Genomic DNA, 14,892 nt, shown 5'->3' on the forward strand with positions numbered 1-14,892 from the left:
ATCTTTACTGCATGGCTGGACCAGACCTAGTTGCCTGCTCCCTTCTCCTTATGCCTTAAAGCCAGGACGGATCTTCTCAATTCAGATGAGATTTTGCTTCCTTCAGCAGCTCTGCTGATGCAGCTCAGGCCAATCCACTGCTGACACTACAGAATAAACTTCTCGACTCGAGGACCTCCCAACAGAAAGGCACCACCACATCCCTCCTCTTCAACCCCCCCTGGAGGAGACCAGGGCTGCTCACCTGGCCAAATGGGAGGGGCTGCTGGTGCGCATCGCAGACCATGAACGGCTGCTCCAAGGACAGCATCAGGTCGAGTGGCAGGGCGCAGGTGTTTTTTAAAGACAAAGGCTGGTACTGCAGAGTCAGAACATCGCTGGGTTTCTACAGCAACAGGAGACAAGAGAAAACAACCTCAAGTGGCCACAGACCTCCTCCTGCTTCTGCTGCGTTTCACATTTTTCAGCCCCAGAAGTGCATCCATCTCTATTACTCTTTCTATTTGTTTCCAGGAGATTTTTCTTTATAGCAGATGCTTTTCATGTTTGAAACCACAGCATCCTCTGGGGGACAGGGAAATACTCCCACGTACAAATGAGGGAATAGGCCCCTGAGAGGAGGCAGCTGCTTGAACAAGATCTAAAGCAGAAAGTGAATCCAGAGCATTTGTCTCTAGTTTTGTCTCTCTATTGAGCAGAACAGCACTAGATGATCTTCACTCACATACAGTCATTTCTTACAACCTTATTGGCTCTAGCAGCCTCATAAAAGCAGTTCATCTGCAACATGTGTCCTGCTGCCCTTGCTACAGGGACAAGGTGTCTGTGGCTTCACAGCTCTGATCAGCCTAGGCTCTTCCTTCCTGTCTATGCATTGTGCTGGGCTTTCTGCATGGTTTAGAGAAACCAGAGAGTTTGGGAAACTAGTTCTGGATGTACTGATACCAAACAGGTGCTGTGCTATAGTATGTGATAAATCAGTGTGTGTGGCATTGAGCAGAAGCCAGGCAGAATCAGGGAGAGCTGAAAAGCTTCTAATTACATCTGAACTGCCTGTTCAAGGGATTCTGTGATTCAGTGGAAGCCTGGGAACCAGAGGAGAGGCCTGAAACTACAGAAACCAAATAATGAAACAGCTCTTTTTCAGACAACTTGCAGGAGAGGGAAAGATGACGCAGGAGTTGGGATCCAGAGACTAAAGGGCACCTGCTCTGCCCCAGTGTTATCGTCACTGCAGCTGCAGGATGTCTGGGGGTCCTTTGAGGCAGGTGAGGCTTGGGGAAATGCACAGAGCTGTACCATACAGCTATACCATAAAGCATTCATGCCAACAGCAGAGAAGGCAAAGAGACACAGGAGATGATGGGTTTTTCCTTGTAAGCCTGAGGAATTCACAGGAATCCCCATTTTCCCCAGCTTCCCTACAGCATCAGTGTTTAGACATCACCCTGCCTTGGAGGATCCTCAAAAATCTCCCTTTATAGTGAGCAGAGAAACTGGCATTTCTCTGTAAGTGGCCACGATCCCCCTTGGCAGTGCAGCTGTTACTACAATTTTATTTTGAGGAAGTTAAACACCAGTCTCATCTCTAAAAGCATCCTCACTCACTTTACAAAGTGCCTCAGGAAGGGTAAAGAGGGGCTTTAACACAAGCACACACCCTCCTCAGCCATGCTGTTAAATGCCAGGATGCAATCCAGAGACTTACCTTCTCCACTCGGAAAAATAATTCTTTGGCTGATACTTCTACAGAGGGATCAATAAACTCGCAGGTAAGGACTGTTTCTATTATCGGCTCTTTGGTTGTGCGTTCCCCAATGATGGCTTCACACAGCACGTAATTCTGCACCACCTGCATGCAAGAGACACTTGTCACCAGCGGGTGCTGGCATCCAGCAAACTGGCTCACCACCCACCACGGGCCCTATTCCTGCCACAGAGTTATGGTCACTGCCCCCTTTTCTTCCTGTGATGCAGCTTATTTATTCTGCACTCAATTGTCTCTAACACTGCACCCCAACAGCCACAAAAGGCACTTGTGAGACCCTCCCTCCCTTCTCACACAGCTTTTGTCTTACTCTGTGCATACCCCAGATAAACCACTTGGCACTTGTTTAATTCACTTTCTTCTTGGGCTCCTAGTCTAAGTGTAACTTATTTCTCTGTCCTTCCTTGTCTCAGCAGTCCTTCCTGACTCAGCATGCAACACTGGTTGTCCCAAAAGAGCAGTATTTCCTTCCACCCCTATTTTGGGATCAGCACTGGGTTTTGGTAGATGTGAAATCACAATAAAGCCTTAGCTGGCCTGATGGTGGCCAGCAAGGAAAGCAACTGGTGCTGCCATGGAAACATGTGGCCCTAAACCAGTTTCTTGAAGGCCCCTGCTCATTTCCCCAGGCAAATGTCAAGGGACTGTGGAACAAGCCCAGGGGAGGGGATCTGATGGCTCCCCAGGCTCAGCCCTTGGTGGAGACCTCACCTGCGGAATGCTGGAGAAGCCTTGCACCACCATGTGAGCTGACTCGCCTGGCTGCAGCTCCATTGACTGTGGCTGCAGCTGAAACAGCGGGGTATGTTCAGGGCTCTGGGAATCCTCTTTGTCCCTGGAGCTACTGACAAATGTGAAGTTCTGGCCCTCCTCCTCAGGTGCTCTGTAACATTCCATGGTCCAGTGGAGCCGATGGAAATGGTAGCCCCCGTTTGTGAATTTGAACCGACGAAAGCAGGGACTGAAACTAGAAGAGAAGACAAGATGGAAAATAGTATGGGAGTAGCTACATTTCCCTGGTCATCAGATTGCTCCCAATGAACAATTTGAGGTGTTAATAGCTTGGAGACTGTCTTCATTTCCAGGTCTTAATGTGGACCAGAAACAATGTCTGATAAGCTGCCCTTCTGATGTCATCATTGCAAAGAGAAATATGTTTATCATGGCAATGTAGCAGTTTCCAGGAGATGCTGACAGGACCTGGTGTTTTCCTCCAAAATGTTTGTTCTGGGGCAATTAATCCTGTTACTGTATTTTGTATTAATCTGTGCCCAAAACTATTACTGAGTCTTTGAGATCCTGCACTTGGGGACCCTGTGGGGGTATGATTGCAGGCATTTTTAAAAACCAGATCGGAGGCAGTTTCCGGATGATCCCAGCAAGCTGGCAAAAATCGGCTGCCTACCCTAGGAGAGGAAACCAGGGGAGCAGGGCCTCTCTCTTTCGTGGCAGCTTTGGTTTTGCACTCGTAGCCATTCGTAGAAACTGCATTTTGCAATTAGAAGCTGTTCTGAAGTGAACTTTGTAAACTCTGCTGGCAGTGAAAAAAACGAGCAAGGTCCTGGGCAGAGCAGAGCAGCAGCAGCAGAGCCCACAAACGGCACGAGGAAGCGGCGGCAGCAGTGGCGCGGACCCCACACAAAGCAGCAAGTTTCCATCTGCTCTAGAACTGCTCTGTGGGCTCCTGCCTTCCTGGTGGGGGTTGTCACCATCCTGTCTCTTTGTTCCCGGGGCCCCTGGTTGCCTGGGAGGTGCCACTTTGGAAGGGAAGGGTGTGATGCCATCTTCCCTCGGTCCCTCAGCCACATGGCCGCCTCATTCGAGCACCATTTCAGGAACCTCTTTGTTCTGGGGAGTCTGCGAGATCATTACTTGATCAAGTGAGGACATAAATGTATTAGAAACAAAGACAATTCAGTGGCAATTTAGCAACTGGTTTCCATTTCAGTGGCTTTTGAGGGTATCTAACAATTCTCCACTGGCCATCACACGTTTCTAAAGGAGTCTCTGCCTTCAGGGAAGGAGTCAGGGCTTTGAACACTAAAGAAGATCTTGCCTGAAGGATGACAGCAAAACTGCTCCTTGCTGAGACAGGAGGAGAGGTGGGAGCAGAGAGATCTCCTACCTGAATTGGTATCCCAAGTTGATCTCTGGAGGGAATGGTTTATCTGTTACAATAGTTGTGCCAATGCCCTCAGCCGTGATCGAGAAGGTGGTCCAAGGGCTGTCGCCAATGAACAGCTCCACTACGTCATCAAAACACCCGGTGTCATCCGGGATTGCTGTGACAGTCACAAGAATCTCAGACTTAGGGGGGATCACTCCTTCACTGGGATCAATAGTGAAGACGTTGGGTTTGCGAGTCTGTAAGACAAACATAATATGCATTTAGGATGGAAACCATACAGCCTGGTCTCTTGTGGGATATAAGAAAAGGAAAGACTAAAGAGGGGAGGATAAAAATCATAAAGACTTAATTTCTCTATAAATATAAGCTACAGTATCTGGCAACAGCAGAGCTTATACAACCTGTATTTTCCCCTCCTTTAACAGACTCACACAATTAACCCAGTTTTGCCCAACCCAAGGGACGCTTATCCTCAGGAGAGTATTCCTTCCCCAGTCTTTCTCTGGAGTGCGTGCCAAGGAAAGCTACTTTCTCTCTCCTGGCTCCTCACAAAGGCTCAAGGCCGGAGGAAGTCAGGACTGCTCAAATCCCACCCCAGCAGCCACACAGCTGGAGGACACTGCTGACAGCCTGAGGAATAACTCTGCAAAGCCAGCTGAGCAAAACCCCAAAGTCTCCTCTCCCAAGGGACTGTCAGCGCTTCTCAACATCCCCTAAAGGACCAAAGCCCTCGCTTCCCACTGACCATCAGCTGTAGAGGAGTGCCCCAGTGCCCTCTGCTTTGGAAAAGTCAGCTCTAAATGGTTAGAGCAGAGCAGCAAAGCAGGAAGCAGGAAAACACCTGCAAGACGTGCCCTGTAGGCATGGCATGGCCTTCCTAAGCATTCTTGTCCTCTGGTTTCTCACAGACCACCCTCTGCAGATGGGGAAGGAGAGCTGGAAATGCCCCAGCGAGGGAGCAGAGGCGTTACAGCAGCACAGCTGGACTGACACAGCTCTGCAGGCCAGGGCCTGGTGTGAGCATGTCAAACCCATCCTTTCCATGCCAGGCCCACCCAGCCAAGGTGCTCTGCTCCCTGCAGAGGTGGAGAGCAGAATTTCATTGTGGAGTCAGGGAAGGCCGCCCTGGCAATCCCCCACTTTGGGCTTACGTGTGTTTATGCCCCAAACAGCTGGAAAAGCAGCAAGAGGAAAATTCACCCCACTCCTCTTTGGCCCAGGAGGCTGAGCCTGGACTCTCCCACACAGCCCGACACTTTATCCACGGACACAAACAAGTCCACAGTGTCAGGTTTTAACCAGTTCCACAAGTTCAACCCACCCAGCATGGAGAAGAACAAACCTCAAGCCCCTCCCAAATCTCCCCCTCCAGCAGGGAGCACATCCCACTCAGCCCTGGCCCCAGCCTACAAGCCCTTGCTGGCTGTACCAGCCCTGCTCACCCTGCCAGGGGAGCAGCCCCAGCTCCTTCTGCCCTATGCAAGCCTCCACAAATTAAACAGCCTTTCTCTGCAGCTGGTCCACAAAGATGCTCTTCAATGCCATGGAGATCACAGGCTGTGGAGATGCACAACCCCCACACGTCTTTGTGCAGACAGCCCTACTGGTTTGACCCACAGGAGGTCTGAAACTTGCCTCCCCATGAGCAGTTTGAAGGCAGATCTCACACGCTGGTTTCTGCCATTAACAGAAGTTTGGCACAAAGCAAATGTGGATGAACAGGGGAACCATAGGGAAGTCCGTGCCCTCTCAGGAGCAAAGAGCCACAGGCTTCTCTTGATCTCAGAGCTCCAAAAGTGTGCACACAGCTAAAGACTTCCCATAAAATTAAGGGAGTACTTGTCAACACATTCAGACTCATTTCTGCTCCAACACCTCTGCACCTGATTTCACTGAGGGCTGCCCCAGCTAAAACCAGCCCAGAGCCAGGTTCCTCTTGCCTTGCTCAGATGGAATATTGGCGTATCTTGCCTCCTCTCACACAGGGCAATATGGCAATCTTGCATTTAAAAACCAAGAAATGGCTTCTACTGACCAGTCAATTTCCCTGGGAAACAGCCCCACAGATACTTACGACCTCCATCCTGAAGTCTGCAGGGACTAAACCCTCATTGACGAGGTGAAAGGTTTGTGTATTATGATGTAGCGCTGGGATCTTGCCAAATTCTATCAGTCCTGGCCTTGGGTAGATAGCTGCCCACGTTCCAGTGCTCCGTAAAACGTGTCTCTGTTCCAGAAAGCAGGCAAGAAAGATTTGAAAAAAAAAACCAAAACAAACCACAACAGTGAAAGCTAAAAAAGCTTAAACAGCTCAATCCTGCTCAAGTTATTTCTTTAGGGACAACTACCACTCTCCAGCTGAAATGCTGGGCTTTTGGAGGGAGAAGAAAAAAAAAGACATACTCACTCCAAATAAGGGATTAAGGTAAGAGAAAGTTTCAAACTACAAATTATTGGCCCAAAAGTAAAAGCTTTGCAAGAAATCTGTAGTTAAGAGCAGGCTGACAGTTAAACAACTGGTTATTCTGGGGGGGAGAAACCCTCCTCTTTAAGGTAAGGGGTGTGATAGTTAAAAGCAACTGTTTTGTCAAACTTCAGGCTCCCTGCCACAGCCTGCACTGCCTGGCCCTCCTCTTGACTGATTTACATGCAGTGCCACACTGGCCCAGTGTGATGGTGCCATCCAGGGGATTTGGCATCATCATTTTCATATGTTTTAAGATGTTTCAATCCTTGCAACTACTTTCCAAATGCCAGCTTTCCTTTCTTTTACAGAAAGCTCAAGGTTCCCAGAAATCTTCTGACATCCTCTTGAGATGACAAGACATTTTAAAACAGATGTTTCCAAAGTTAATAGCATTTTAAAGATTAATTAACTAAAATTATCCTTGATTCCACCTTAGATGAATTATATGCTGTGTCAGACACTGAGATTATCACCTATAAGGCATGAGCTGTTTATGCCACCAATCCCTTCTGTCCTTCTCCACACCAGCCTGTGCCGGTTCTCCCTGGAAGAATCCCTGTACGCTTTGCACCAGCCAGGATGAGTTGCACAAAGGCACGCGTCTCCCCTTGCACTCACCAGCGGGTTTCTTTCATCCCCGAACACGCCAATAAGGACATTGGTGTCATACTTGCCCAATTTTTGGGCTTCGATTGTAACTGGAATCTCTGCTCTGCTGAAAGGCTGGACTATCCCACAGGGTCTGGAGCTGGAGTAGAACACAGGAGTATCTTCCTTGCGTTTCTAGAAGGGACAGAATCAAATGCAACTTCAGAGGGACCCTGGAAGAAACTTTAAACACCTTAACATCCACCACAATGGCAACTCACACACACTTCTAAAAATCCCCAGGACAAAGGTGAAAGGCACAAACAAGATGCAAGAATTGAAGGCTTAGCATTCTCAGGGGGTCCTGCAAGGAGGCTGCCAGCACAGGCGTTGGTGTCTGTGGATGCAGCAGCTTTTCACAACCCTCTAAGATCTCCCACACCCTGAAGACTAGAACATGAACTGCTTCCTCAGGAGGTTAAACTGCACCCTAGAGTTTACATTCAGGTAGGATCTTGTTCTCAGCAGATCTTTAAGATTGAATAGAAACCAGCAAACCAAACCCTTTTTTTCCCCTAATAATCTCCTCAATAATATTGGCGAGGAGGAGGCGGATGCGATGCCAAACCTGAGCAATGAGCCCGTAGCAGGCAGCAATGTGGCTGTCATTCACAATGAGGAACTTCCTCTCGTACGGCTCCTTCAGATGGCACTCATCGTAGCACAGGATGTAGGGGCACACTGTCAGCTTAGGAACGATGCATCTGGGGAAAGAGATGGCCCCAAGGGAATCAGAGCTACTGAGGATGGAGAAGGTTTACCCCTGAAGGTTGTGAAACGGAGCGTAACACATCTGTCACTGTCAAATCAACATTTAACAGCCCTACAGTGATAAATTGCCTTCAAAGTCTTCCCACTCAAACATGTCTTGTCAAGGAGAGGCAAACCCTGAAACGCAGCACCCAGAGGCTGCCAAGTGGCCCAGGAAGAGCACTTGTCCCACAGCTGCCTCGGCCCCTCCTTTACCCAAGAAGGCTTGAAAGGACTCCTGGAACAGTCCCAGTGATCCATGAGCTCTGGGGGAGCCTTGCCAACAAGGACCAGTGCTCACCAAGGCTCAAAGAACACCAGACTCCAGTGTCTCAGTAAAAATGACTCCCTTCTCTGCCATGGTGCTGTTGCCCTGGCCTGAGAAGTCAGCTGGTTTGCCCCAGCCCTGGAGGGCACAAGCCACCACCTGCCCTACGGAGTGGGTGATCACCCTCTCCCACCTCCTACAGCTCCCTTGGTCCTTCACCCCACGGCTCTCTACGCTGCCTGTCCCCATTTGCACGTGCTTGACAAAACTGCTGCCCAGGCACTGACCGGACGGCTCTGCCTGGGAGAGGGAGCTGCATCCCTCTTGGCGTTAAACTGATGTCCACAGCAGCATAGCAGGATGGAATTTGGCTGCAGCAAGAACAACTTCTGGGTTAAGTCTGAGAACATTAAAGCTCAAAATGGGAAGCAGAGGGAAGGAGAAAATCTAGAGCTAACCTGCCACATCAAGGGCTGTTTTCCCTTCATAAGATCTTGCCCTCACCACTCTTGCTGTGAGCCACTTCCCCACTGGCAAGTGCCCTCATGAACAGAACCAGACCCTGACTCTCGGCAGGCTGCTCCCTGTGTCCCAAACCAATGCTGCAGGGTGCTCACAACCCAGCACAACTCCACCTCTTGCAGAAAGAAGGAGAGGAAGCCCTTGGCAAATTTGTTCCACCTCAAGCACCAAAAACCAGGCCAATAAATTATATCATTCCTGTTCCCTTTAGAAAAAGGCCCAGGATCATGCTGGGGTGGGAGCAGGGGTGCTTTTCACCACAGGCTGCTTTCCAAATACTGCAGTTCTCTTGTCCAGCTGGGCAGAACACGAGGTCATTAAGCAACACTTCTCCTTGGGAGCTGCAGCCAGCAAAGCCTGTGCAAGGCAGTGTGCTGGGGGAGGCCAGGGAAATGCTGATACCTGCCCATGACGGTCAGTGACAACACCTTCTCGCCAGCGCCCTCCACGTCCACCAGGATACGCCGGTGGTACTCCATCACGGTGTTGGAACACAGGGTCACCTGGTGGAAGAGAAGAGCAGTAAATCCTTCCTTACAAAAGCTCATTGCCCATGCGTGGTGTCCTCCAGTTCTTGTTTCACGGTAAGGAAAGGGAGGATTTTGCCTTCATTCTTCTGCTGGTCCATGTGTAGAGCACAGTCTCTGGGAGTAACACAAGCCTTCTGGCAATACCGGATTTGTTAAACACACCCTTCTATCAGGGCATAGGTCAGCTAAACTAAAACATTAGAGTAAGGCTCTATGCACCACTGCATTCAAATTAAGGGGCCAATTTTTCATCTGACTGCAATGATAGAAATGCAGAAGAAATCTGTTGTCTTGAACAGAACGAGTTCAGCTTTACAGCAAGAAATGGAGGGCAAAGTGTGGCCCAGCAGGGGCTGGGCAGTTCATGGCTGCAGAGTTTTTTCTGTCTCCCCTGGAGATCCCTGCAGTGAACACAACTCATCTGCTCCCCAGGAGAGGAGAAATGAAACCAGGAAGAAAAGCAAACTGCCTTATACAATGACATCTCTCTAACAGCCACCTCCTGTCCTCATCCTTCCTCTGCCCACTTTCAATCAAAGAAATCTCTCTCAAAAGCACAAGAGCGGCTTCTGTACTGATCATCTGGTACATGGTTTCAGCTCGTGATTTTGGAGACAAAACAGCTCCTTCAGGAGCATCCCCAGCACCCCAGCTAACAGAGGCCTCACACCGGTGCAGGTCTCTCACGCACACGATGCCCAAAGCTGGCAGAGCTAAAGCCCTCCCACACTCCAGTGAAGCTTCAGCCCCACTAGCTGGACTCTTCCCATCATACCTCAATATCCTGGTGTCCCTGGGGGAGGATGGTCCCTTGTCTGGGAGTCAATTTAAACTCCTTTGGCTCCACATAGAAATGAATTCCCTTCCTCCAGGATGGGTCGGTATTGTTGCACATTTGATCCTGGCAGGTAACGACAGGCCCTGAACCATTGTCCGACATGCGGAGCTTGAACGTCAGGGACACCGGGGAGGCGTTAGTGAGGCGGAAGTTCTTGGTGTAGGGAACACCTAGGAACAGGACACAAATATCCATTTAGGCACCAATTACATCATGACTCCTGGTGTGAATATCCTGGTAGGATGAAAGTATGCTTGGAATTTAGCTTTTTGTTATCTGAACTACAGCTCACCGAGCAGCTGCATGAGGAATTAATCGTCACTTAGTTCCCTTTGACACTGATCCCAGACTGCTGCCTTGAAAATGCCCACTCTTAGCCCTGCTGAACACCACAAGTTTCTCTCTTTCTCATGGGGAGGAGCTCCCTCACCTGCTCCAAACCAGCACCAGTTATTTCTCACTGATGAGTGTGCACCCAGACCGAGCATTCACCTCTGAAAATTCAAGCTGTAAAAATTCCCTGTTAAGTCTGCCAACACTGCCACTGTTTTCAAGATATATCAACAATGAGCTGTCATTGAGAAGAAGCTACAGCAAAAGAAAGTGAGGATGGAATCAGGAAACAGAACGTGATGCAAAGCACCGCAGTGCAGCTTCTCTCTGCAGGATCCTTAAGGCATCTCTTGGTTTGGGCCAAACAGACTGAGCACGTGACAGCTCAGAGCCCACTCCACTGGAGGCAAACCTGAGCCTTGCTTCAAGAGTCGCAATTAGGAACCACATCACACCTCACCCAACAAATGGGGACATCACACCTGTGCCACTCACTGGCATTGCTGCCTGCAAGGGTTTACCCCACTTCAGCTCTAAGATTTGCTTTCCATACTGGAAAGCCAGAGATACAGCCACGCATGGTGGGGGTGTCCCGCAGAGCGCAAACACCAGCCACAACCTGCTCTGCAGTGGACATCTGGCTTGGCTGGCCAGCTCTGTGGAGAGGAGACTTCTCCTCAGGCTTCTCACCAAGAGTCATCTGAACACACGCGGGGGGAAAAACCAACAGCAGGCACAGCCCAGAGCTCCTCCGTGCCCATCAACAGGGACCACTGCCGGCTCCAGCAGTGACTCCAGCACGCAGGCAGAGAGGCACAAGAAGGACAGACACAGATGTCCCAACCTCAAACGAGACTGAGGTCACCACATGCAGACAACAGTCAACAGCTGAAAAGAAGCAAAGACACAACAGCTGCCTTCAGCTGAAGGGACCTTAGCAATGAAATTGGATTAAGCAATAGGATCAATCTCCTACTACAGAACCATGTTTCTACCTGCTGCCTTTCTTGTTTCATTTCTTCAAAAGGCAGCTTAACAAGTGCCTCAGTGCTGATGCAGGGAGGGGAAGAAGCAGCTCAGGAAGGCAATGAATTTTCTTTAAAAAGTTCATGAACTTCATTGTTATGGGTTCAGGCTTCATAGCAAATTTTTCCCTTGGTCTGGGGACGGGGAGAGAGGTTTGGGGGGGTTTGGCTGTGGGGGTGGGCTTTGGCCTTCGGGGTTCTTCAGGAATTGTGGCGTGATGCCGCGAGCCGTTGTGAACTCGGAGCTGAGATTTCGCAGGAAGCGGACCTTTCCTTCCTTCCTCTCAGGGATCGGGAAGCTGCGGGAGCTTGTGTGCTCGGCCCCGGGACTCCGCTACGCTGCAACTCGGCACTACGATCGAACCTGCCTGCCTTCCCCCCTCCTGCCTGCTGGTGTTCGGCAGTGCCGAGATCGCCTGCTGCCCCTGAGTTTGCAAAAGGAGCCATTTCCTGCCTTCCTGCCTTCCTGCCTTCCTGCCTTCCTTCCTGCCGGCCTTCCTGCCTGCCTTCCTTCCTGCCGGCCTTCCTGCCTGCCTGCCTTCCTGCCTGCCGGCCTTCCTGCCTGCCTTCCTGCCTTCCTGCCTGCCTGCCTTCCTTCCTGCCTTCCTGCCTTCCTTCCTGCCTTCCTTCCCTGCCTGCCTTCCTGCCTTCCTACCTTCCTACCTTCCTTCCCTGCCTGCCTTCCTTCCTGCCTTCCTTCCTTCCCTGCCGATGCCAGCTGGGAGAGGAGCGCTGCCCTACCAGAGCCAACAGCTCCTCCTGCCTGGGATCATAACCACACCCAAAGGGAAACACAGGACTCGGCGTTCTGTTACTGTGGTGTTGTTTGTGCTGTCCTGATCTATTCTAGTAAAGACCTGTTATTCCTTTTCCCAGATCTTTGCCTGGAAGCCCTGTAATTTCAAAGGTATAATAATTTGGAGGGAGGGGGTCATCTTTCCATTCCATGAAGATTCCTGCCTTTCTTGGCAGACATCTGTCTTTTAAACCAGGACAGAGACACACCAGAACATACTGACATTCTATTCCTTGGTTCTATTTGATCTCACGATGGCAAAATGCTACCTGAGGCACCAGCAGCCCTGGAGTTCACACCCTGAAGAGGCAGAACGTGAGTGATGGATCCCCTTATGTGCTCAATTTTGGAATGCACAGACCCCTCACGCTGCGTCCAAGCCCAGGGAACACTCACCAAAGGCCATGTCACCAAAGTCAATCTCTTTGACGTCCGAGTGTAAATTTGGTCCCTCGATGCACCCCCTGCGATGACAAGGACAGAGGAGGCAAAGGTTAAAGGGAATTGCAAAGCGTCCGCCTGTCGTGGCTCAGGGGCAGAAAACCTGGTGTCAGGGGCACCATGGGTTTCAGATCAACACACCACCATGTGCTCAGCAGTGTCCATGTGGACAGGAGGCAGCCAAAGCCAAGTGGTCAGCAGGCAACAGCCACTGATGGGGCTTTGGGCACAGGGCAGGCAGGAAGTGCCCCAGAGTTGCTGCTGGTCCCATGAAGGACCCTGAACACACACCCAGACACAGCTTTGTGCCTCAGTTTCCCCATCTGAAATGTGATGGACTTCTGTAACCAGCCTTTCCAGCCACACCTTCCCTGATTTGCTACTTCTTAGCTGATATAGCTGGTGTTTCCATGGAGCTTTCTCAGGACCCACACAGTAATTACAGACAGAGTTTTGAGACATGAAGCCAGGGCAGCCCCAAACATCTTCTGAAAAGAGCAGCAGCAATTCTACTCAGTGGACAAATGAATCTTAAGAGGAAAGGACCAGCTTGTTCCCAGTGCATCAGCTGACACAGCCAAGAGCAATGGTTTAAACAACCAAACATGGGTATCCTCAATCTACCACACCACCTCACCTGCCCTTGAACTCAGCAGACACAAGCTCCAAAAGTCACCAACATCCATTGAAATCAGCACTTGGAGCTGCACAACACTCACAAGTTTATTTCATGGTTGATGCCAATCAATGCCCACTCTGGCTTCTGGTTAAAAATCAAGCACCAGTGAACTGTGCCTTCTGTTGTATTCACAGGACTGCCCTTGGCTCTGCTCTATGCACGTCAACAAGAGACACCTTGCTCAGGGAGAAAGCTGCTTATGCAGTAACAGCCCATGACCAGTTTGGGGGAGGGACAGAGGAGAATCAATTAATTGATGTTAAAAGGTTCCCTCTTGATTTCCAAAATAAAAACCCAGCACTTTTCCTCCAAAAACAAAGCCAGCAGAATTGTTTCTCTACTATGGGCAGACCTACTTACTGCTTTCCTCTTGCTTAGTAATAACCTTCTTGTTCTCTTTCATCCATTTCCCCTCATTTATACAAGGTATAATCGACTGCAGATTGCTTTCATTTCTTTACTGCCTTGACCCAGTGCCCTCCAACAGCAGCAGCCTAGCTCCAGAGCAGCCAGCATCAGCTTTCCTGCTTACACTACATTATCCCACCAGCACATGGCTCAGGCTAGCAGGGACAAGCCCTCACGCTGCTGTGGTTCTGAGAAGTGAGCTCTGCCTCCCCTATTATCACCCCTTCTCCCTTTTGCTGGGCAAGGATTCTCTCTTGCAATGGCACCAGCCCATGGGATGAAGGCCAAGTTCTTGTGACGGTCCCTGCTGCAGAGTTCCCTGTTCCACATCAGCCCTTTCCTGGCTGTGGAGAGGAGGTACCAGAGCACTCTCTGCACAGGAGTTGGGAGCTCAGCCTGTCTCCATGCATGGGCATGAGAGCTGAGGTGAGGCTGCTGCTGCCCCTTTGGGATCAATTATTATCAGAGGATTTTAAAAATGCTGCTTCTGGCGCACAATCACCCAGGCTGGCCCATCTCCAAAGCCCTGGAGGCCTTGCTGGCTGTTCAGGTGGGACATGCCGCAGCAGCTACTGCCCAAAGCTGATCCATCCCACTGCCTGCCATGGTTCAAGGCAGAGGGAGATCCCTGCAGGGAGGAGTCACTCCAGCTCCCAGGTACCCACACAGGCCAGCAGGCATCCTCACACTAAGGCAATGTCAGGATCAGAGCAGAGATTATGACCTCAGGAAACACCTTTTTTCTCTGCTCCACCCCAAACTGAGGTAAGTGGGGGATGTCCCAGACTCAGCTAGAGATGGGCCCACCAAGCTCCCAGAGTCCTTACTTGATTCTCAGCACTGCAGGCATAGGAGATCCAGCCACACTGAACTGGAATTCTTCATCAAACATCCCCAGTACGGTGGCTTTGAAGGAGATCTGAATAGTCTGTCTCTCGCCTGGCGCAATGATGCCCTTCCTGGGCGCAAGCTCGAAGCAGTTGGCCACGTGTGCGGTTGGAGGCACGAAGGTGAAGGGAGCATCAATAGGGCCCTTGTTAATCAGATCCACCTGCAGCAGCAAGAAAGCAAAATGGAACTACATGTGGAATCTTCCCTTCTTGGCAGTTATTTTCTAATGAAGCCACTGACACCTGGAAAGGGCAGAAGATGCTTTGTGCTGCTGAATGGCAGAGGACAAAAAAATACAACAGGACAAGTTCTGCCTTTGGGTTTTCATGCAAAGCACTGGTCACTTCACATAACCAGAGTCACCCTGGGGTTATCCCATGGACACAGAGCAGTCCACCTC

General features: G+C 50.3%; 1 protein-coding gene across 1 annotated transcript in view; it reads right to left on the reverse strand.

Annotated features, from left to right (window-relative positions):
* LOC138112759 (hydrocephalus-inducing protein homolog) overlaps positions 1-14,892 on the reverse strand; it is a 78,946-nt gene that overhangs the window by 38,382 nt on the left and 25,672 nt on the right. Inside the window, exons 11-21 of the mRNA XM_069020358.1 lie at positions 14,429-14,652; positions 12,470-12,537; positions 9,857-10,089; positions 8,954-9,054; positions 7,580-7,715; positions 6,982-7,146; positions 5,971-6,123; positions 3,894-4,132; positions 2,480-2,735; positions 1,709-1,852; positions 245-385 (exon numbers count right to left, since the gene is read on the reverse strand). Coding sequence (XP_068876459.1) covers positions 245-385; positions 1,709-1,852; positions 2,480-2,735; positions 3,894-4,132; positions 5,971-6,123; positions 6,982-7,146; positions 7,580-7,715; positions 8,954-9,054; positions 9,857-10,089; positions 12,470-12,537; positions 14,429-14,652 — 1,860 coding nt within the window. The remainder of the gene's footprint in view (positions 1-244; positions 386-1,708; positions 1,853-2,479; positions 2,736-3,893; positions 4,133-5,970; positions 6,124-6,981; positions 7,147-7,579; positions 7,716-8,953; positions 9,055-9,856; positions 10,090-12,469; positions 12,538-14,428; positions 14,653-14,892) is intronic.

This window comes from Aphelocoma coerulescens, chromosome 6 (assembly GCF_041296385.1).
Source record: "Aphelocoma coerulescens isolate FSJ_1873_10779 chromosome 6, UR_Acoe_1.0, whole genome shotgun sequence".
Classification (NCBI taxonomy): domain Eukaryota; kingdom Metazoa; phylum Chordata; class Aves; order Passeriformes; family Corvidae; genus Aphelocoma; species Aphelocoma coerulescens.